This window comes from Bidens hawaiensis, unplaced genomic scaffold (genome assembly GCF_021521415.1).
Source record: "Bidens hawaiensis isolate Kalapana, Puna unplaced genomic scaffold, B.hawaiensis_p1.1 tig00002866_1, whole genome shotgun sequence".
NCBI classification, from domain to species: Eukaryota; Viridiplantae; Streptophyta; class Magnoliopsida; order Asterales; family Asteraceae; genus Bidens; species Bidens hawaiensis.
Genome location: NW_027491154.1, coordinates 1,033,684 through 1,057,531, shown reverse-complemented (window position 1 = coordinate 1,057,531; position 23,848 = coordinate 1,033,684). Strand labels below are relative to the sequence as shown.

The window sequence follows — 23,848 nt, the reverse complement described above, 5'->3', positions numbered from 1 at the left end:
ACGACCAAAAACACAAACGGTCTAAATACTAGTTTGTTAATAATTAGAAGATATACTAATTTATTAATGTTAAAGTGCAATATATATTAAAATTACCGATATCTAAAAAATGTATTCATGACACAAAGTCTGGTGGTGGTAAAACCCTAGTCTAGAACCAAAACAACCTCCCTCTCATATTTATCATTTCCAGACCAAACCATTCTATTCTTATCAGATCAAAAATGGCAAGGGTAGCATGCCACCATATCGTCGCACTTCCGTTCAAGTCATCTTCCTTCATAACCACCAGAATATGCTCGCCGGAACCTCTTTCCATTGCATTCCGTCGGCGTTACTCTTCTTCGAAGATAAGCATGAGCTTAAAAGCTGGAATCGTAGGCCTCCCTAATGTCGGCAAGTCTACTCTATTCAACGCCGTTGTAAGTCTCTCTCACTTCTGCTACATCCAATTTAAACTTCAATTTGATTATGTTGTAATTGTAACTGTAATTGCAGTTATATGTTTAGTTGATAATTAGGAAGTTAGGAAATCAATTTTTTAAAAACTTTCTGTTTTGGTAAACACTCTCTGGTTTCTTATATGGATTTTGAAACTTCTTTTTTAACTGCACTTGCATTCAATTTCGGAGGCAAATGATCACTGGAAATGCGACCATAATACAAACACAGTGTCCAAAGGAGAAGAAAATTCAAGGCTAGAGCTATGTTATTAGCTGCTTTCTCAAAGAGTATTCTGATTAGTTACTCATTCTTGCCGACAAAGTTAGATTATTACTTGGCTCTGAGTTTTCTGATACTAATCTAGAGAGGTTAAACACTTATTGTATCAGTGATTCAGTTCCTGAAAAGTTGAAGCTACTGTTTTCTCACTGGAAAACAACAAGGACTTGACAATAGTATTTGCCAGCTAGCTTGAGATAGGGTTCAAAGTTGTCTTTGAAATCAAGTATTGTCAAATCAAGGATGTAGCATTCCACCTATTTATGCATTTACAATAGGCGATCTTCTCAACCTATACAAGCATGTTCCGGGAGGAGGCCATCTTCTCGAAGCTAAAAGAAGACATTTTATATGGGGAGGAGGTGAGGCTGTTTCAAAAATGAGTTGGGTAGCTTGGGATCGGGTGACCCCTATTAAAAAGGATGGGGGGTTAGGCTTATGCCCCCCTTAGAGTTTCTAATCTTTCACTGCTTTCGCGTCGGTGGTGGAGATTCAAGACCGAAGAAGGAAGTTTATGGAGAAAGTTCATCAACGCGTTGCATTTCACTCCTAGATCTTAGCCCGCTCTACCCCATAACAAGAAGTTGAATGGGACTTGGAGTTCTGTCGCCAAATTAGAAAATCACACCGTGCCGTTGAATTTGTCTCTCTCTTTGGCCATTAAAAGCGAAGTTAGGAATGGTCATAGAACTAGATTTTGGCTGGATCCTTGGTTGTTTAATTTACCTCTTAAGTTGGTTTTCCCTAACCTTTTTAGCATAGAGGTGATAAAAAGTTGTCGGGTGGCCGATCGGTGCATAATTGCTAATGGGCATTTGATTTCCTTGCAATGGGATTGGAAGACCAGATTATTGAATGGGGTGGTCTCTTCTAATTTCCACAGCCTAATTTCCTCATTACAAGCCTATTGCTTCAAGGATGGGAGTGATAAATGGTGGTGGCTAGGTGATAAGACTGGAGTGTACTCAGTGGCATCGGTCAAGAGATTGCTTTATGATGTCGAGCCATTGCCACCGGGCAATATTTTTAACTGGAATTCATGGTTCCATAAAAACTTAACACGTTTGGTTGGAAATTGAATTTGGCCCGCTTACCGACCGCGGATGCTTTGATTAAACGCAAGATTATTAATGGTCCTAATATATGTTGCCTTTGCTTGTCCGAGGCGGAGACGGTGGATCATTTGTTTATAGGGTGTTATTTGGCTTCGGTGGTGTGGCAGGATATTAGTAAGTGGTTTAGCATTCCACCTATTTATGCATTTACAATAGACGATCTTCTCAACATATACAAGCATGTTCCGGGCCACTCAGTATAGAAAAAGGTGGTTCAATCAATAGTTTTGGTCACTTGCTGGAGTCTATGGTGCGCTCGTAATAATTTCTTATTCTCGAATATTCCCGTAAGGATTGAAAACATAATTGGTGAGATCAAGTCTATGGCGTTTCTTTGGATCAAACATAGGTTGAAGAGCTTGGTTTTAGATTGGAATAGGTGGAGAAAGTTCGATTTGTAATTTCTTATGTTGTTAATTTGCCCAGTTCGCTAGCTGCTTGTTAGTGAACTGTTTGGCCTCTTGAGTTATTGAATTTCGCTGTTCGAAAATAAAGACGGCAATGATGTAGTTAAGATAAAGATGAAGAGGTGCTCTTTACACCAGATCCTTCAGAGAGAGCAATAGGCCTATTCTGCAACCAAGCTCAATATTGTAGTTTGTCACAAAAGGCTAGGTCATTTTTCATCACGCCACTGCATTTAATTTAAACAAGACTTGCCAAATATGGCATACTAAAAGGCTTTAATTAAGTCACAACGATGTGGAAGAACCTCACAAAACTCTTGCCATTCATTGGAGTAGGTATTACATAGCTTTCATTGATGACTACACTAATATGTGTTTGATTGATTTCCTTAGATTCAAGTCAGAAGTTGCCGGTATATTCTGGAAATTCAGACAGTGAATGGAAGCTCAGAGTGGCTGCAAGATTAACCCTTAAAGTTTTGACTTTTGACAATGACGAAGAGTACATTTCAATACTTAAAGCAGGATGACAATGACAAAGTGACGGGATCATTTTTATTGCTGTTTCATTATATGCAAATTCTCACTACAGGAAGTGGTGATGAGCTTGTTAAAAGGTTCAAATAAAATACATAACGATGTGGAAGAACCTCACAAAACTCTTGCCATTCATTGGAGTAGGTATTACATAGCTTTCATTGATGACTACACTAATATGTGTTTGATTGATTTCCTTAGATTCAAGTCAGAAGTTGCCGGTATATTCTGGAAATTCAGACAGTGAATGGAAGCTCAGAGTGGCTGCAAGATTAACCCTTAAAGTTTTGACTTTTGACAATGACGAAGAGTACATTTCAGAACTTAAAGCAGGATGACAATGACAAAGTGACGGGATCATTTTTATTGCTGTTTCATTATATGCAAATTCTCACTACAGGAAGTGGTGATGAGCTTGTTAAAAGGTTCAAATAAAATACATAGCATATGTTTGAGATGGCGCATCTAGGAGAAATGGCTTGTTTTCTTGAATTGGAAATCAAGCAAACGCAAACTGAAGTGTTCTGTTGCCAAAAGGAGTATGCATGAGATATTTTGAAAAGGTTTAAGGTGGAAAATTGCAAAGTAACAACTAAACTAATGTGTCAAATGGAGAAATTGCGCAAGAGTTATGGAATATTTACAGAAGCCTTGATGGTTGCGCATGCTGTAAATCTTCTATCTAGATTCACTAACTGCACAACTTCACTCTTTTAGAGCAACTGGAATTAAGTTATAGGATATTACAATAGTCACCCTGCAGGTTCTCATGATGATGTGAAGAGTTCTCTAGGTTATTGTTTAATCTTGGCTCCTAGTCATGAGTGTTTTCTCGGTGTTTTAGAAAGCAGGATATTATCATGCAATCTACTGCTGAAGCCAACGTCATTGCAGCAACATAGCTGCAAATCAAATCATATGGCTTAGAACGTGGTGCGAAATTAGTCCATAACTCTACTTGATTTTTGCACGCTTAAATCATTTCAATAATTTACTTTACTTGCTGATTTGTAGAAATTTATAGATCATGGGATCACGTACCATATTTTAGGTGTTATCTGATCAAGGATTCATGGGAAATTTAGTTGCATAATTTTAGGTGTTTGTTTATTTTTCCTGGTTTAGACTTCATTTCTAGTTAAAATGAATGCAGTTAGTTTTACAGCAACTATTGTCATTCTCCCTTGCCTCCGATATCTATTCAGAATTGGAACACTCTTAATTGTTGTTTGTAGGTGCTCTGTACTAGTATCAACTTGTTAAATCAGATTACAAAGTCTGTCTTGTTTAATCTTTTCCATCCTTTGGTGCCTTCATTATATGTGCTCTGGTTTAATAAATTAAATCAGCATTTTATAATCTATCTTTTATAGGTTGAAAACGGAAAAGCTCAGGCTGCTAATTTTCCATTTTGTACAATTGAACCGAATGTTGGAATTGTTGCTGTTCCTGATCCACGTCTCCAAGTACTCTCAAATCTCAGCAAATCTCAACGGTCGGTTCCAGCATCTATAGAATTTGTTGATATTGCTGGCCTTGTCAAGGGAGCCAGTCAAGGCGAGGTTTAGAAATTCAAATTTTTTCACTTTCTAATATAAGTTCTTAAATTTAATCTATATATTTTAAATGCTTTTTCAATAATCGTCACAGGGCTTAGGTAATAAATTTTTGTCACACATACGTGAAGTGGATTCCATACTTCAGGTTTGTTGGCTAGTTGTATATATTGATTAATATATCACTTGCTTCGAAAATTAAAATTGCTGTTATATCAGGTTGTACGTTGTTTTGAGGATAACGACATTGTTCATGTGAACGGAAAAGTTGACCCCAAGTCAGATATTGATGTCATTAACTTAGAGTTAGCGTTCTCAGATTTGGACCAGGTATTTACTTTTTGTACCAAATTAATTTAAATTCTCTACAAAGTTTTTGACAACATGATATAGTTGTAGCATTTTATAATAAGTTGAACTGATACAAGAAACGCAGATTGAGAAACGAATCGAGAAACTCAAAAAGAGCAAAACTAGTAATTCACAAGTCAAAGCTAAGGTAAAACTGATTTCAGTCGTCAACATTGATTAATAAATAATAATTCTTTTTAATATTATGTCATATGAGTAAAAATTTAAATCCTTCTTTTACAATATTTGAAAAATCAGGAAGAAGCAGAGAAGTCAGCCCTAGTAAAAATACAAGCAGCACTAATAGATGGAAAACCAGCAAGATCAGTGGCTTTAACAGATTTTGAAAAGGAATCTGTAACTCATCTCTGTTTACTTACAATGAAGCCTGTGATCTACGTGGCAAATGTTGCGGAGTCTGATTTAGCTACACCTGAAAGTAATCCTTATGTCAAAAATGTCATGGAACTTGCTTCTGAATTAAAGTCTGGCATTGTAACCGTCTCAGCACAGGTATTGCAAATTTAGAATTAGTAATCAAGTTTTATAATCTAAAGTTGTATAAACTAAAATTAGGGTTTCAATTGCAGGTGGAGTCAGAGCTAACTGAGCTTCCATTAGAAGAAAGAGCAGAGTTTTTGACATCTCTCGGTGTAGACGAGAGTGGTCTCGGAAATCTTATTAGGGCGACATATAACCTTCTCGGTTTACGTACATACTTCACTTCTGGAGAAAAGGTGCGAAACAGGTTTCTTTTCTAATCAGTGATTTTTGTATATTTTGCTTATTAAATGATTTTTATATTCTTTTTGCAGGAAACTAAAGCATGGACCATACATGCAGGTTTAAGTTTGGCTTGTTCTTCTTTTAGTCTATTGGACCCGTAGTAATTTATCTAAATTATATGGTTTGATGTGCTAGGAATGACTGCGCCTCAAGCTGCAGGGGTTATCCATTCTGACTTTGAGAAAGGTTTCATCAGAGCAGAGACGGTAAGTGTGTTGGCGAATAAAGCTGAATAATGAATACCTTTACAAAGTGAATCTTATTTTGTTATTCTAATAGTTGTGTTTTTTCATTTAATATTATCAGGTGGCATATAACGATTTTGTAGCTGCTGGTTCATTATCTGCTGCAAGGGAGAAAGGACTTGTAAGTTGATTCCCCATTCCCTAAATTAAATCATTGTGGTGTGCTTATGAATTTTTTTTGCACTTTTTTGATGTTTTTTCTTTATACCATAAAAATATCTCCACTAGATCTTCCGTGTTATGCTTGAAACTTTGATTCCACAGCTTAAAATTCCACTTCTAGTTGAAATCCGTACCTAGCAATTATATGTTCCAGTTTCAACCCATTTACTTCTGTATGACTCAACTTCTGTTGCGTTATATCTCAAATAGGCCGAACAAAAAGGTTTCACTAAATAGAGAACATGGTAAATGGATCGAATGAGTCAAACGGGCTGGAAGTCGTGTCTAAACTCTAAATTCTATTTATAGCACATACAGTCTTGTAAGTTGTGTTTATTAGAAAACTTAAATTACTTTTTAGTAATATTGCTTTTGTAAATTGTAATCATAATACCACATTAATTACCTTGCGCATACCTAGGGGTGGCAATTCCCGACACGACTCAAACACACTCGAAAATCGTTAGGTTATGGGTTGACATATCTAACCAGATTAAAAAACGGGCCATGTTTGGGTTGACCTGTTCAATTAAACGAGCATGTCGGGTTTGACATGTTTAACCCGTTTAGTTAAACTTGTTGACCCAGCAACTTGTTTAGGTAAACAGGTCGACCCACTAACCCGATTATGAACTGTTGAACCCCATTTTTTTACAACCCATCAACTTGATTATTACCCGTCAACCCGTTTAGATAAAGGGTTACGGTTATTACTTGCCAGTCCAGTTAGATAAGTGACTTATGGGTCGTGTTTGCTTACATGATTATAAGTGTGTGCATGTAAGGGTTGATATTTTTGGCACAAATAAAAATACAAGTCGAGTTTGGGTTGAACAATTCAACCCATCAAACCTTCAACTCGACATGATTGACACCCCTACCGACATACCATCTCGTACCAAATGTGGCATGGTTCATCTCGAACTTGTTTTACTCCGTTACTCAACCCGTCTGGCCTGCCCATATACCCAGCTCTACTTGAAATCTGTTAATTTATATCTATTTTGGTCCTAATTTCATTTACACAAGATTCATTGTTACATATGCAGTTGAGATCCGAGGGGAAAGAATACGTTGTACAAGAAGGTGATGTTATGTTGTTCCGGTTTAACGTCTAAAGATGTTGGAACAATAAATTTTTGCCTCACACAGTTATAATTTTTATTAAGTCATTCAACATACAATGTTCTTGAGGTAAGCTTCCCATACGCGATAAGTTACACTTATTCATTTTCTTTTCATAAAAAATGATATATTATGAAATTACAAAGCAAAGAACAAGTTAAGGAAGTATCCCTTTGTAGACAAGGACACTTTGATGATGTTGAGGGGCTTGATTTAAGGTTTTGACATAAATAGATTCCAGTTGATGGTATCAATTATATACTGTTAGTAGTGGTTTGGTTTGTTGCCATTTGCCATTATTCTAGTTTTGATTGATTGGATATTGATATTGCTTTTAATCAAACACATGGTGGCTTAGAAGCTAGCTAATGTAGATATTATGTGTCTTGCCTTCATCATCAACCAATGGCAACCATCAGTTTGCTATTTAATATGCCAGGCATAGGCTATTCCCACACCATATAGGTTATTTGGACATCATATGCGTCTATACGGCTCGTATAGGGGCTATACGAGCCGTATAAGTGCAAAATTTTGTCTTTTTGTGATGAAGAGTGTCAGGTGTTTGAAGCCTATACGATTCGTATAGGGGCTATACGGCCCGTATAGACTAGAAAAGCTGTCATCCGTACATTAGTTAGTCATGTGAGGGCTATACCACTCGTATAGCCCCTATACGAGCCGTATAGAATCGTTAACACACCATGAGGGGTGGTGTTTGAATATAACGACCCTTTAATCTTTTTGTGTAGAGATAATGTGCATTAACTGGCATTTTTTAACCCGAAATATATAGTGATTTGATAGTAGATTTAGTGTGCCTGTTTCCCACCACCTTTGTGGTAGGGTCCATTGAGGTGTCAATTATTTGTAACTTTTGTGGGACACTTGCCGACAATATCCTGTACTTGGTCCAAGGGTCCTGGACTATACTCACTGGTTCTAAGTAGAGGTGCACAAATCGGTTTTTTTAAAAAAACCGGTTCGGTTATTAACCGGACCGGTTTTTTTGGCCCGAAAAAAAACCGGTTCGGTTAATAACCGGACCGGTTAATAACCGGTTTTTGTATGTCAAAACCCTAACCGGTCTAACCGGTTAGGACCGGTTTAGAAACCGGTTAGAACCGGTTAACCGGTTTTTTTTTTAAAATAACCGGTTAATAACCGGTTTTTTTCATAATAACCGGTTTTAAAAAAACCGGTTTTTCCATTAACCGGTTTGTTAACCGGTTTTGGCTCTAAAACTTGTAACCGAAATACGAACCGGCGGTTTGTAAACCGGTCAAACCGGTTTTTAAAAAACCGGTTTCCGGTTTAAACCGGCAAACCGGTTCCCGGACCGGTTTTTTTGACCATCTCTAGTTCTAAGCAACCTATTTTTTATTTTATTTTTTTCTTTAAAATTTCTAATCATGATTAAAAGGATATATATGTTTGACTTTTTAGTAGTGGCAAAAAAATTTTTTTCCTATGTTTTCGGTATATGTTTTCGGTAGTTTTCGGTGCTTGAATTTTTCAAACTTTTCGGGCTATATTGAGTAAGGTCACATAATAAAAGTATATTGTTACTAAAGAGACATTCAATAAAATTCATAAAAGAAAAATACATATTATAGTTGTTCCTTGACATTCTTTGATCGTCAATTATCGATTGTGAAGAGCGATCGGCTCAATCGACCGCTACTAAATTAGGTTAAGAAATCAAACTAAGCCATTGTTCATTTGGGTCTAAAATGTTTAATCGAAAGGCCATTACTAGTTGGACTATATCTTTGATTTTATAACCGGGTTATTGCTCATTGCGCTTCAAATTTTTAATAATTTCTTTATTTAGACATTTAGTTAAAGATTTATATAAAAATTCATGGGTAGTGGGTTCAATTTATTTTAATACTAATGGGTTCAGTCGCCGATAAAGATTGGGTTCATTCAAAACATATTGTGCTATATGCTCTATAAACATAATGCAAAATAGATTGATGTCTGACGAACCTGGTAGTGGAAAGGGTAGCTTCGCTATTTTTGTTTTTTCCTTGCTTCGTGAGATGATGGTTTCTTTGGTGATTGTTTTTTGAGACTCGTGGACTAAAAAGTTACCGGATGAAATACGCATATCTTTTTGTTAGAAAACAACAATAAGAACCATTTTTCCAAGCGTGTTATACTTATACCTCTCTAGTTATCTCTTAGCAATTCATGCATATAAGATTAGTACGCCTTTGGTTGTGTATTTACTGTTACTCGTCCGAACTTTGAACCTAATATTTTCACGTTCTATACATGGGTAACAATACATACATGAATAACATTATATATGTATGTGTGTGAATAAACATTACATACGTAAAATCTATATGCTATACGATGTCACGTATCACATTAATTGAAGTCATTATCGATGGAAGTACTATGATACTCGGGTAAAAGTAGACAGGCACGAGAATCTCAACCGTGTACTGGGTATCTCATGGTTAAACCAGTAATTGAATTGTGAGATCTAAGAAAATGACTGGTTATTTTCCTTGTTCACTTTTCTTTAGTTGAGTTGTCAAGCAGCTTTTGGTAAAAAGAAGAATGGTGTATTTTGTATGTATGTATGTATGTTGTTAAAAAGTGAAACTGAGAAAGCATCGGTATATTGTCTGTTTCTGAGGGTACTAATATGGCATTAGTTTAGATATCCCAGTATACATGTGGCAGCCCTCGTTTCCCGGAAATAGGCAGAAACAGCCATTTTAGACTTGTGCTAAATGTACCATTATTGTCACCGTTTAGCTGTGTTATTATTGTCCGACCCAGTACTACATTTATGTGGTGTGGTTAGAACACTTAACTAAGAAGATTTAATAAAAATAAGAAATTGATAAATAATATAAAAGGTGAGACTATATTCTCTAATAATAGAGGAACACCCATGTGACACATACTGACACTCAATTTGTGTTTGTTCCAAAATCAACCTTCATTCTTCGTGTTTGGTATTTAATTTATGTATCATTAGAATTAAAATGATTAGTATACGTATTTGTTTATGATATATGAATAAAATACAGAAAAAATGGACATGGGTATCCATTTATATTCTCATGTCTCTTAAAAGTCAGTGCAATTATATTGTTGGTTTCCCATCGGTCTAAACTCATTATTATTATATTTTCATCTTTTTAGTCTCAATTTGAGATTTGATCATTTGATTCTGTTTAAGTTTTAAATGTATCTGATTAAATTATAGTAAATCTTACCTAAAATATTCCAATACATTCCCCTTTGTGGTTATTATCGATTATGTCATATTGAACCATCTTCGTAATTTACGTGGCACGTATATGCATCTATGGTTTTTTACAATATTCTACTTAAAATTGATTATACATTGAACAACTCTGTATTAGAGTGTTGTAACGGTAGTCTTGTAAAATGATATCGACGTGATTAAAACGGAAAATGTATCCTATTTTTTCTTGCAATTAGAAACAAAGTGACTGCATATTTGAGTTGCTTGGTCATCTGAACATAGGGATGTTCAAAACGGTTTGGGACTAGGAACCGGAACCGGTTCCTATATTCAAAACCCCCTTTTAAACCGGTTCCAGGCTCGAACCGGTTAGGGAACCGAACCGGTTCTCCCACCCTCGGACCCCTAACCTATCTAACCGGTTCTTACCGGTTCCTAAACCGGTTCCTACACTGTAACCGGTTCCAACCGGTTACAGTGTAAAATTTTTTTTTTTCGTTTTTCGTTTGCGATTTGGATTCTAAACTACGATTCGTATTTGTATAGCATGAAAAATAAACAAAACAATTAACATAAAATTCATTTTATTTACTTTAAGAAGTTCAAAAAAAAAGGTTACATTTTTTAAAATCTTCAAAAACAAACTAACAAAACATTAAACTTATAAATATAAAGTTGTGACATATTATTTCTAGAAAAGCCTTCTTGTTCGTCGTAATTATTGAGCGGCGACTTCTTCCTCGGAATTACTTGTAGAAATGCCTTCTTGTTCGTCGTGCACTCGAACATCAAGTGGTGTTTCATCTTCGAGAGTGGTTACGTGTTGAATACGATCGATTGAGTCCAAGTGATCCTTTAAGCAAATGCACATCTCCACCGACTCCGAATTTAGTCTTGTTCTTCTCACCGATATTACCCTGCCACTAAGAGAAAAAGCGGATTCCGAAGCTACCGTAGAAGCTTGGACGGTTAGTAAATCACGGGCCATGGTAGCAAGAATCGGAAACTCGGTTTCCTTTACCTTCCACTAAGCTAAAATATTTTATTTTAACATTGCGAACGGTGTTCATAAGGCTAATCATGGGATCTCGTACTCTAGTAGCACTTGAACTTGATGAAGACCCCCCCCCCCCGGCATAGGCATGTGTATGTTTGACCCATATTTATTTAAATAAAAGTCATACATAAATTTAAAATTCAAGTTAAAATAATTTTTTGCCTCTGTTGAAAAGTTTGGGTCAATTTCATGCATATCTAAGGCTGAAAAAATTTCGTCTATCACACATTCAACCCCCGTAACATTTAACATTGGGTTTGAAGCGGCGGCGCAAGTAAAAACCGGTGGCAATTCAAGAAAGTATTTTTTTAATTTAAACTTCATTGGTAATATGATGTTTGAAAACATTGGACTTTTATTTTCAAATTCTTTAAGATTGTTAACCATTAAAAATAACTCCGAAAGAACCAGGGGACTTGTCGGATAATACGTTCCCGATAGTTTCGTAGTTGATGTTTTAAAAACTTCAAGAAAAGTCGATAAGTCATTGATAATTTCCCATTTCTCATTTGAAAAGGGGATTGCCAAATCATTCTCGGCAAGACTAGAATGAAACATTTGTAAAGTTTCACTTTGTTCCAAAGCACTTTGAAACATTATGCAAGTGTAATTCCATCGATGAGGTACATCCCAATTAGCTCCCAAAGCTTTTCTTCCCGTATCTTTACAAAATTTTCTATAATCCATTTGTCTTTTTTTACTTTTCTTAAAAACTTCATGTATCATTAGTCTAAAATCGTTTATAACCGATGTAACCTCATCCGAAGCAAGTCCGTCTTGCACGATTAAATTAATGATATGTGCAACACATCTTGAGTGAACAAATACACCATTGCAAATCGGCGTATATTTTAATTTTAATTTATCAACCGCCGATGTATTATTCGACGCGTTATCAAATGCCATTGAAAATATTTTATTTTCTAGTTTATAAGTTTTTATAACATAATCTAAAATTTCAAACAAATTATCTCCCGTATATGGATACTCAAAGAGTTCGAAAGCGATGGTGCGTTTCATCATTTCCCACGATGACGGGTCTACCCAATGAGCGGTGACACAAAGATAAGATTCGGGTAGACCATGTGGAGCCGACCAAACATCACTAGTTAAGTTTATTCCCGTATTTATATTTTCAAAATATGCAATTAGTACCTCTTTGGCCTTCTTCCACAATTTTAAACAATAACGTTTAAGAGTATGACGACTTACGTGAGTGTATTGTGGTTGAAGCGTATCTCGAATCATGGCGGTTAAGCGAGGGTTGTCGAAGTGGCTAAACGGCAAAGCTTCTTGAATCACAAACTTCGCCATACGATCTTGAACTCGATCAATTTGGTATGTAAATATTCCGCCTTCACTATCCATTTGCGTTTGTTGCGAATCGACGTTCTTTTTCAACGCCTTGCAATACGGTTTTTCGATGTGTTTCTTCAAATTTGAATTCGAAAGTAGGTTTAAATAAACCCCACAAAACTTGCACCGAGCCTTCAATGAATGGTCACTCAATTCAACCAAATCCCAATTGCACCAAATCTCTTGATTACGATTATGAGGTACAATACGAACGAAACTTGGTTCGGCGTTGGAACCTTGACCAACCGATGATTGTGAGGCAGCCATAACAACAAATATGAATATAGAAGAAGAGAAAACAAGAGATTAGAGAACTCAAAACACTGTAATAGCGTTTTTTTGTATTTTTTTGCGTTCGGATTTGCGTTTTGAGTGTTGTGATGAACCCATGACACCAAATACCTATTTATACTAGTAGTGGGGTGCTTGGGGGAGCCAAAAAAAGGCTATTTTTGACCCCAACGGTCAAAAAACGGCCAAAAAAAACGATTTCCAACGGCTTAATCGATCCAACGGCTAGAACCGGTTCCGGATAGAACCGGTTCCTAACCGGTTCCGGTTCCTACCCGCCCCCACTCAGAATTGCAAGAACCGGTCACGGATCATCGGGTTGAATCAGATAGGGTCCGGTTCCTACCAAAAACGGGTAGGAACCAGTTCGGTTCCGGTTCGGGTCCACCGGTTCGGTTCCAGGAACCGGTTTTTTTGATCAACTCTGAACATACTTTCAAAGCTTTTATTTAACTCTCTATGTAATAAGTTGGTGTAACAAAGACGGTAAATAAAGTATGTACTTAACAAAAATATTACTACAAATTATAAGTTTGAACCTTAAACTGTTTGTAAAATCATATATACCTCATAAAATGCAAATATCCAAAGATTCTTCTTTCACACTACTTTTTAAAAGATATAATCGTTCTATTTTCTTTTAAGATATAAAAAGCTGATATTATATTTTTAATTGTTTGTGTAATGAATAAAGATACATACATACATACATGCACATATATACCAAACAGAATTTATGATAATATGTATGATTCATGGTTATAACATATAAGGGGCGCATAATATGTATATTTTATTGACGAACATTGACATACGGCTACGAGGTACGTAGTACTTGTGTGTTTTTGTGACGATTCACATGTTAGAAAAGTAGAGGGCACGGTTTTGATTATACATGAACTCACATGTTAAAAAGTATAAGGCACGACTATGTTTAGATATGTGTGTTCTGTTTTTAGGCCATTCTAATAAATTTTGAATTTTATGTTTTATAAAGTTAAATATTAGTTAAATATGTGTTTGAAATAACATTTTTGTTGGGTATATATTATACTAAAAGGGTTATATAAAATTTGAATATGAATGATGAAATAATTGATCATAATTAGTTTAGTACTAAATAATTTATTTTTGTTTCTGTTCAATGAATCAATGTCCATGGTTGTAGATCATGGAGAGGGTGGGGAAACAAGATGTCATCGGTCAAAATCTCATTTATGCATTGGTGTATATCAAATGACCTCTTGAGTTTTTTTTTTCTATTTTTTATTAGTTATTTTCTTTAAATATATAAACTATATTAAATGACATCAAATTTCGGAGGATGATCTTTATAGATAATTTGCATGATGAAAATAAGGATGCGGGGTAGAACAAACCGGTCTATCAAGTGGTTGTATTGAGCTAGTAATCAATAATTAGCTAAACATCTATAGACCAATGAGTTTGTAGTCTAATGGTATCAAGATGTGTAGTAATGATATTTCTCTCTACGCGGTTGGGGTTTCTAATCACATAATACATATTGGTGTAAATTTAGAATTTAGAAGTTTTGCATTCGTCTTAAGCAGTTTTTTATAATAAAAGTAACTTTACATTAATGTGACATTCGAAAAATCATAAGAATCAAACCAATAAAAATACAACATATCTAGTGACCCGATTCAATCCAACAAAAATCGGAAATCCAATCTTACAAGGTTCATTCTTAAATGGATACGGAAAACAATTACAATGACAATAAATTTATAACTACGTCACTTCTTGACATATTATATAAATATTTATATACGTTTAGTTCTAACTCTGTCACTTCTTGCCCTTTATATTTTATTTCGATGTAGATCAATTTTTAAACAAATGCAAATACATCGTTCTTACAATTCTTATTGAAAACTTCTCATACTAGACATTTAGTTAATTATTTTTTTCACTACACTATATATACCATTAATTACCTCTATTATTTATTCAGTTATTGCTAATTTCCATCATAATACATAATTATGTTATTAACATAATAATAATGATGCTAAACAAATAATTAATTATGATTATGAACAACTAATAAATCCAAAAATATTGGTAACCCGTAATAGTTATATAATAGTTAAATTAAGATGAAATGTTATTATCAAATAAACAAAAATAATTACAAATGGGCCCCTCATCTCCCACAACAATCCACATCACACCCACCTCCATAATAATAATAATAATATTATTATTATTATTATTATTATTATTATTATTATTATTATTATTATTATTATTATTATTCTCCACCCTTGTCCTCTACGTGACCAATATATAACATATCAACCCATCTAAACCCAAACCCTCAAACCATGAAGAAACTCAATCTCATGCTCCGTAAATGCAAGACGCTATCGCGTCAGCTCGTTCGCACTTCCTCATACACGAGTCTCCGGTCCAAATCCACCAGGGAGTCCACGGCTGCTCCTGGAGGTATAATGTGGAATACTAGTGCTGTTGTGGTTTATGGCTGCAAAGATGAGCCGAAGGAGACGGTGTTCGTGGGAAGTACGAGGAAACGCTACGTGATTGATTCGAAGTATTTGAGTCATCCGCTTGTTAATGCTTTGATTGAGAAATCAAATGATGTGTCGGTTGTTAATTGTGAAGTTGTGTTGTTTGATCATTTGTTGTGGATGCTTGAGAATAACTCGGAGTTGAATCTGAGTTCGGATGCGTTGGATGAGTTAGCTGGACTCTACTCGTCTTAAGAGACCTTGGAATTCATCTGGATTCATAATGTTTAGGTTTAGGTTTAATTGTGAATCTAATTTCGATCTCAAGAATTGAGATGATCATTATTTCATGCAATATTATTAATTTGATTCATGAATAATTTGGAGTTGGTGATTTGTAACTTCTTTGATGATGATTATGTATCTAACCTTCATTAAGTAATATTTAAGTTTTACCAATATGGTATGCTATTGAGTATAACTTGTATCACAATATTATTCTAGGGTCCCATTGAAATAAATGTTCTATTTGTATCAATATCAAAATCTAAGTTTGTGTTTGTAAAGTAAAAGCTAGTAGATCTTTTCGAACAAGAAATCATATCAATACTTTCTAATTTAAGTAAAAAATGGTGACTTTGCATTTCTAAATGATAAGGTCGGTTGTATAAGAAGAAAGAAAAAGAAGGATAAGTTGGGAGTAGAATTAAAAAGTGTGTTAACCGTTAGAAGAAAAAATCTATCTCATAACTTGAGGTCATATTTAAATTAAAATAAGCAATTTGAGTTTACATTTTATACCTTAAGCTAAATGTATTGGTTTAGAAAGTTTTTTTTTTTGACAAATTGTGTTTGGTGTTTCAACTTTCATGGCTTTGATATTTTCGACTTTCATCGCGAGTTCATGATTGTCGTTGACTCCTTGCAAGTTCATTACATTTTCAAATATCAATGTAGCTGTTGAAACTCTTCGACAGTTGTGAAGTACTATTATGATTAAAAGTGGTCTTGTCGATCATGTTGAATCATTCCTTGTCGTTACGAGCTAAAAGTTGAGTTGTACACATCATGGGGTACTTCTTATTGTCAGAGTGGGTTTCTAGGGTCGTCGTCTAAAGCACCTGTCGATGACCATGCTAATATACGTACATCATAATTGTTGAGCATAAACATATACATTAGAAGTATACAATAAGGTATCTCATGAGAGAAAGAGAGGTCTTTATATAGCGGGAAGGACCAAAGGGTCTTTGGTTTAGTGATGCTTAGTTATCAGTTGGAGATGTTTCTTCATAAATGTTGAGGGTTCAAGTCCCATAATTGACATATAAGGTGCATATTTAAGAATTATATTAGACAACATATGGTATAAGTCTGTCTATCCATACAAAAAACCTATAGAGGTAGGAAGGGGGGGGGGGGGGATCAAAGGAATGACCATTACATAAGGGGCTAGTTCTAATGACTGAGTTACACTAAAGCACATTTTATTAAGTCTTTTAAAGAGGTGATGTCAAAAGTTTTCTCTATTTACACGTTGGATTCATGTCACAGTTTATTCATGAAAGTAGCATTGATTGTAATTCTATATCGTTTTATTCATGAAAGTAAGATTGATTGTAATTTTATAGTGCGACAACAATAATTTTACATTAAACATTAACAAAGCTAGATATATGTTAAACGATACAATTCAAATGGATAAGAAGACAAAATAGATTTATTGATTTTAAATTTGTAATGCCTGACAAAGTAACAATATAATTACCTTTTTTCCTTATCACATAAATATACATAACTAAGCAATTCGGAAAAATAAAGTGCAATAAATACAATTATACAAAAGCTGACAAATAGGAATGTGTAAAAGAGATGGGCTTTAATGATACACCCACACACGTACCCTCTGTGGCCCAATGCCCAATAAAGGGACCAACACCTTACACCCATCTCTAGATTTACTATTCATAACTGAAAAGCCAGGCCCAAGATCATTAATTCATAATCCAAACAAGCACACCGTTGTTATCATGATTCCTCCTCTACTAGATTAATCTCATCCCACTGCTAGGGATGAGCAAGGTATCATACCATACCAGTATTGGTATCAAAAATACCGATCTCGTAAATCATCAATTCTTGGTATAGGTAACGGTACTGAAATATTCGGTTCGGTATCGGTATGGTACCGGAATAGTACCGGTACCGAATGTAAAAAATCGGGAAATACCAGTATCGGTACCGTACCGATCCCGAAACTCAAAATTTTGGTATCGATTTCGGTACGGTACCGATACCAATCGGTACCTACCAATTTTGTTCATCCCTACACTACTCCACAGGTCAAAGTTTTGAATAAAAAAAATCAAAAAATCCGAAGTCTATGTGTTATACTTTATTCTTTTATCTAGGGGTGTGTGTGGTGCGATTCAGTGCGGTTTTAGATTAAAACCAAACTAAAAACAAAAACTTTCGGTTTTGGATTTTTGAAACCATTCGGTTTCGGTTTTCCCTGTTTTCATTTTGGTTTCGATTCGGTTTCGGTTTTCATTTGAGCTTGAAAATTATAGGGCGAAAAAAGTTGGGAGAAATAATAAATATAAGTATAAATAATTTTGTTAATTGTTAACTAGCTAATAATTATACATTTGGTCAAAAATATTCGAGTTACATATTTATTAATTATTATTAATTATTTAAAAAGTATAAAAATTTAGAAATTCCATTCGGTTTGTTTTTTCGGTTTTTATTTCATGCAAAGCCAAAACGAACCTTAAGTTCGATTTTTACAAAAACATAAAACCAAACCGTCGGTTTTTGTTTCGGTTTAGATTTTTCGATTTAGGATCGATTTTTTCAGTTTATTGCTCACTCCTACTTTCATCACACTAGATCATTTGATGTATCAGTATTTAGTTTTTTCTCCACCTTCAATCATACCATTCAACCTATATTATATTCCATTCTCTTGCATTCTTCATTATTTCATTTATTTATATTATTTAAATACAAAAGGAAATGAAAAAAATATATTTGATTGAGTGTGGTGTACCTGGGAGGCTGGGATGGGTCATTGCCTCATCGGGACCCCACCATTAGTGGTCTGGGGATAGGAGTACGGTGTTTCAATGAGACTATTGGTGCCATCTCAGCACCACTAGTGATGGTGCTTCGTTAACACTCCTCATCAGTGGCGGATCTAAGATTTTTTTCCAGTGAGTTCACTGTTTTTAGATGCTTTAATTTTATACGAATGGACATAAAAAAATTCGGGTATGTTCAATCGTTTCGGGTCGGGTAGGTTCATCACATGATAAAAATTCAATACAATAACAAAAAAACAAACATCGTCCTTAGAAATTAAAAAAATAAATATACGGAGACGGGTTAATATATTAAAATCCGTTATATAAAAAGTCATTAATAAGTTAAAATTCAAGTTGGGGTCATGTTCTTTCGTTAATTTAACTTTAAACAAGCACGGAAAATTAATCGGATAAATAGTTGTGGTCATGTCCGTTCTTTTATTTAACTTTAAACAAGCCCGAACACTTAATCTACAAATAGTTGTGGTCATGTTCGCTCGTTTAAATAATGGACATATATGAACAGTCGTGAATGAACACAACAAACATAAACGAACAGAAATAAACACACTTAAATGAGCACAAACGAACAGATGAAAACTTTTAAGTAGATTACTTATCCAGATAATATTTATTTACTTGTCCAGATAATATTTATTTATTTTCTACTAATATGAGAATGCTACGTTGGATGTGTGGGCACACAAGGCTAGACCGAATAAGAAACGTTGTGTTTCGCGAGAGATTAGGGGTGGCGAACATAGCAGACAAGATAAGAGAGTGGAGATTGAGATGGTTTGGACATGTAAAGAGAAGACAGACGACGAATCCTGTTAGATCCGTAGAAAACATTACTATAGAGGGGAGGAGGGGTAGAGGACGACCGAAATTGACTTGGGATGAGAGGATTAGGCATGATTTGATAGACCTAAACCTCTCCGAGGACATGGTTGAGGATATAAATTCGTGGAGAAGTAGAATTAAAGTTAAGGATTTTTAGAGAGAATTGAATACCTTAGGGCTTAGACTTAACTTATTTAGGTCACATACCATAATGATATTTCCCTTACATATATTATTATTATTATTATTATAATTATTATTAGCTTTTATATAGCTGTTAAACTGTGATCTTATTATTAATATTATTATAATTAGTAGTAGTTTTTATATAACTGTTAAACTTTGATTTCCTTTATTTTGCTTCATACACATGTACTTAGAGCCGAGGGTCTCTCTGGAAGCCACCTCTTTATTCCTTTGGATAGAGGTACGGTGTAGAGGTGCACAAATCGGTTTTTTTGAAAAAACCGGTTCGGTTATTAACCGGACCGGTTTTTTTTATCCAGAAAAAAACCGGTTCGGTTAATAACCGGACCGGTTATTAACCGGTTTTTATCAATGAAAACTCAAACCGGCCAAACCGGTTTGGACCGGTTTAGAAACCGGTTAGAACCGGTTATTAAACCGGTTTTTTTATAACCGGTTTTTTTTTTTTTTTTTTGAACGGCAAATTTAGGATCACTCACGGACCACTGGAGTATAGTACCAGCAGAACCACGCGATCATATCCATCTCCACTAGGCAATAATGCCTAACCACCAATTCAGGAGGAAAGCCAACAAAAGTTGGGAAAACCCCCTTTTATGGGATTCGAACCCAGGACCTTATGGTCCCTAAGCCTTATCCCACCACCAAGATGCCACTAGGCTACAAAGCCATGGACTATAACCGGTTTTTAATAACCGGTCTAACCGGTTAACCGGTTTTTTTTTTTTTTTTTTTTTTTTTTTTTTTTTTTTTGCTTTAGGGTTTAGGGTTTAGGGTTTCGTTGTTAGCATTCTTTGCTTGGAAGATTAAAAACACATAACTTTCATTTATAGCTTTTACATTAAAAATACAAACATTAAATCGTTATCGCATATTCGTAACTCAAAAATACAAACATTAAAGAATGCTTAGACACGATTACATTAACAAGTTGATGTTTGTTACTCATTTTCTTCGCTACCCGATCCCGAGCTATTCCTTAGGTAATCGTCGTACGCGGCTTCTTCATCGGTCATTGGTTGAGTGTGTCCTTGATTGACCTCGTCTTCATACAAGGCCGCCTCATACTCCATTTCCCCCTCGAGTGAGCGTTGATGTTGTGCCCTATCTAAAGAGTCCAAGTAATCCTTGTAGCAAATCGACATCTCTACAGCTGGTGGAGTGAGTCGAGTCCTCCTAATCGATATAACCCTGCCAGAAACAGAAAAAGCAGACTCCGAAGCTACCGTGGAAGCTTGGACCGTTAGTAAATCTTTGGCCATGGCGGCGAGGATCGGAAACTCATCCTCCTTACCTCTCCACCAAGCCAGCAAATCAAGACTTCTAAATTCATCCGGAGTCATGTGTTTCACAAAGTTGGTACCACCATACCTTCCAAGTTCACTGCTTGGGGTGTTTACCCTTTGACGTTTACCGGCGTCTTCCCAAATCATGTAGTACATCCCCATTTCAAGGTCGGTTTGGGATTGGGATTGGGCAACAGCTCTTAACGAGTCATGAATTTGGGAAGACGACCCGTGTTTTGTAAGGTAAACATCATACATGTTTGCCAAGGTGGTGTTGAAAGCATTCTTTAAAGTTTGGTTATAATGGGGGTTTTGATCGTCGTTTAACTCTAGCTCATCACAAATTTTTTCTATTAAAGCTTCAACACCACCAACATTGATGCAAGGGTTTAACGCAGCCGCACAGGTCAAAACAGCGGGTAGTTGTTGAAAATATTTTCTAAATTTTTCTTTCATTTTTGCACCCATATCAAAATAAGGTGCACCCCTACAATGAATTTCAGTCAACTTTGTGCACATGACAGCAATTTTTGGTAAAGCAATGGGGCTTGTTGGATAGTAAACCCCGGATAAACTAGTTGTGCAAGATTTAAAAATTTGAAGAACCTCCGTAACGATCTCAATCAATAACCAGTTTCTAGGATCGTACGGTGCACATTTACCCCTATTTGACAAAATTTGATGAAACGCAATTAACGATTGTTTTTGTTGGATGGCTTTCTCAAACATTTCACAAGTCGAGTTCCATCTTGTTGGACAATCCCAATTAGGCCCCAACCATTGACAGTTAGCTTCTTCACAAAATTTTTTGTATCTTGAAAATGTTGAATTGTTGCTAAAAACATCTCGTAACATTCTTTTAAAATTGTTTCTTTGCGTTTCGATCACGTTTAACCCATCTTGCACGGCCAAGTTGATAATATGTGCAATGCATCGGCTATGAAAAAACGCTCCATCACAGATAGGTTTATACTTTAATTTTAAATGGCCAACCGCGGCCGTATTGTTGGACGCGTTATCAAACGATATTGAAAAGATTTTATCTTCAATCTTGTATTGTCGAATGACTTTATCCAAGAGTTTAAAAATATTTCTACCCGTGTGCGGGTAATCAAACAATTGAAACGCAACGGTTCGTTTCATCATTTGCCACGACCGGGGGTCAACCCAATGAGCCGTCACACAAATGTATGAGTCGGGCGAACCATTAGGTACCGACCACACATCCGTTGTTAAGTTCACACCAGTTTGTAAGTTTGAAAAGTATGAAATTAGTTCGGACTTAGCGTTTTTCCATGCTTTAAGACAATCTCTTCTAAGGGTCGAACGACTTACGTGTTGGTAGCGTGGTTGAACATACTTTTGCATCATCTCCGTGAATTGAGGGTTGTCGAAGTGGTTGAAAGGAAGTGATTGTTGAATCACAAAGTTGCCAAACTGTTGACGTACCGCTTCAAGGTCGTACGTAAACACCGTTCCTTGATTCGTCATCTCCGGCTGCGAACTACTTCCGGATTCGTCCTTCAAGACCTTGCAAGAGGGCTTTTCTACATGAGCTCTTAAACTGGAGTTTGCTTCTTTGTTATAAAACTTCAAACAATGTTTGCATCTAGCTTTTTGGGTTCCGTTAGACATTTCGCATAGGTCGAAATGTTGCCAAATATCTTGGTTTCGTTTCGTGGGGATGACCCGAACGACGGTTTCTCCCGTGTTCGAGGCACCCATGTTGACCGATGAAGCAGCACTTTGGGAGGCCATGATAATCGACTACGAATTAAGAGTGGTATACTCGAGTATGAAATAAACGACTACGAAAGAAGAGCGTTTGGAGTTGTATAATCGCGTATGAAATAAACGTTTAGAGCGTTTGGAGTTGTATAATCAAGTGTGATCTAACCAATACCCAACCTAAACTATATATAGATGTTTGTGGGGGTAAAATGGTAAAAAAACAAAAAAAAAAACGGCTAAAAAACGGTCAAAAAAAAAAAAAACGGCTATAAAGCCGTTTGGTAACGTTCGAAAACCGGTTTAACCGGTTAACCGGTTATTAAAAAACCGGTTAACCGGTTTTTTTTTATAACGGTAATAAACCGGTTATTTTAAAAACCGGTTAACCGGTTTTTTAATAACCGGTTATTTAAAAAAACCGGTTTTTTTTATAACCGGTTATAAAACCGGTTTTGGCTCCAAAACGTATAACCGATACGTAAACCGGTTACGTAAACCGGTCAAACCGGTTTTTAAAAAAACCGGTTTTTAAAAAACCGGTTTCCGGTTGAACCGGCCAAACCGGTTCCGTAACCGGTTTTTTTGAACACCTCTAGTACGGTGTGCCTACATCCCACCCTCCCCAGACCCTACTTATAGCTTTGCTGTCGGTAGGATTTTACTGGGTATGATTGATTGATTGATTGATATGTAAACAAACATGAATAAATGAACGTTCACGAATGGACCATGCGCTTATGTTCGTTCGTTTATTAAATAAAAGAACATAAACGAACTTTCCGCCGAACGATTCATTAAACGCTCAATTCGTTTACAGGCGTATATATCGTTGTAGTCAGCCCTAAGAAGATTAGGTGCTTTGCTGAAACAATTTACTAGTTTTAATCCTTATCCAACTGGTCTAGTATCATTGACCCTTATCCAACTGGTCTAGTATTAGATCAGTGGATCACACTTTAAAACACCTCATAATATGCAAACCATTACAACTACACATCCAGTTATTTTATTATAACATGGGACTATAGAAATAATGTATTGCAACTGCACCTTGGACTAATATCAACACGCATCAAAAACTGTTAACTTTGAATCGTAAAGTTTACCAAAACAGATAAAAGAAAGAAAATAAAAAAAAGGCGCTGAAGAGGAGATTAGAACCCGGGTCTACTCAATTCAAAGGAAGGTATTTACCACCACACCAGAGTTCCATATTGCTTATGTATTCACTCTCAAAATATATGTGGGTTCACTTTC

At 35.6% G+C, this 23,848-nt stretch overlaps 2 protein-coding genes across 2 annotated transcripts; both read left to right on the top strand.

Annotated features, from left to right (window-relative positions):
* The first annotated feature begins 223 nt into the window (after nucleotides 1–223).
* On the top strand, nucleotides 224–7,413 carry LOC143621510 (uncharacterized). Its single transcript, XM_077092918.1, has 11 exons — nucleotides 224–422; nucleotides 4,156–4,344; nucleotides 4,433–4,486; nucleotides 4,558–4,668; nucleotides 4,775–4,837; nucleotides 4,948–5,202; nucleotides 5,280–5,426; nucleotides 5,505–5,532; nucleotides 5,611–5,681; nucleotides 5,782–5,841; nucleotides 6,932–7,413. Exons 1-11 carry the CDS (start codon nucleotides 225–227, stop codon nucleotides 6,998–7,000), a joined length of 1,245 nt encoding a protein of 414 aa, XP_076949033.1. The 5' UTR covers nucleotide 224; the 3' UTR covers nucleotides 7,001–7,413.
* Nucleotides 7,414–15,188: 7,775 nt separating this feature from the next.
* Nucleotides 15,189–15,698, top strand: LOC143621458 (auxin-responsive protein SAUR78-like). Its single transcript, XM_077092878.1, has one exon. It carries the CDS (start codon nucleotides 15,295–15,297, stop codon nucleotides 15,691–15,693), a length of 399 nt encoding a protein of 132 aa, XP_076948993.1. The 5' UTR covers nucleotides 15,189–15,294; the 3' UTR covers nucleotides 15,694–15,698.
* Nucleotides 15,699–23,848: the final 8,150 nt, after the last annotated feature.

Coding starts and splice junctions, on each gene's coding strand:
- LOC143621510 (XM_077092918.1), top strand. CDS start 225: ATGGCAAGGGTAGCATGCCACCATATCGTCGCACTTCCGTTCAAGTCA. Junction 423..4,155: donor CTACTCTATTCAACGCCGTT/GTAAGTCTCTCT, acceptor TATCTTTTATAG/GTTGAAAACGGAAAAGCTCA. Junction 4,487..4,557: donor AAGTGGATTCCATACTTCAG/GTTTGTTGGCTA, acceptor CTGTTATATCAG/GTTGTACGTTGTTTTGAGGA.
- LOC143621458 (XM_077092878.1), top strand. CDS start 15,295: ATGAAGAAACTCAATCTCATGCTCCGTAAATGCAAGACGCTATCGCGT.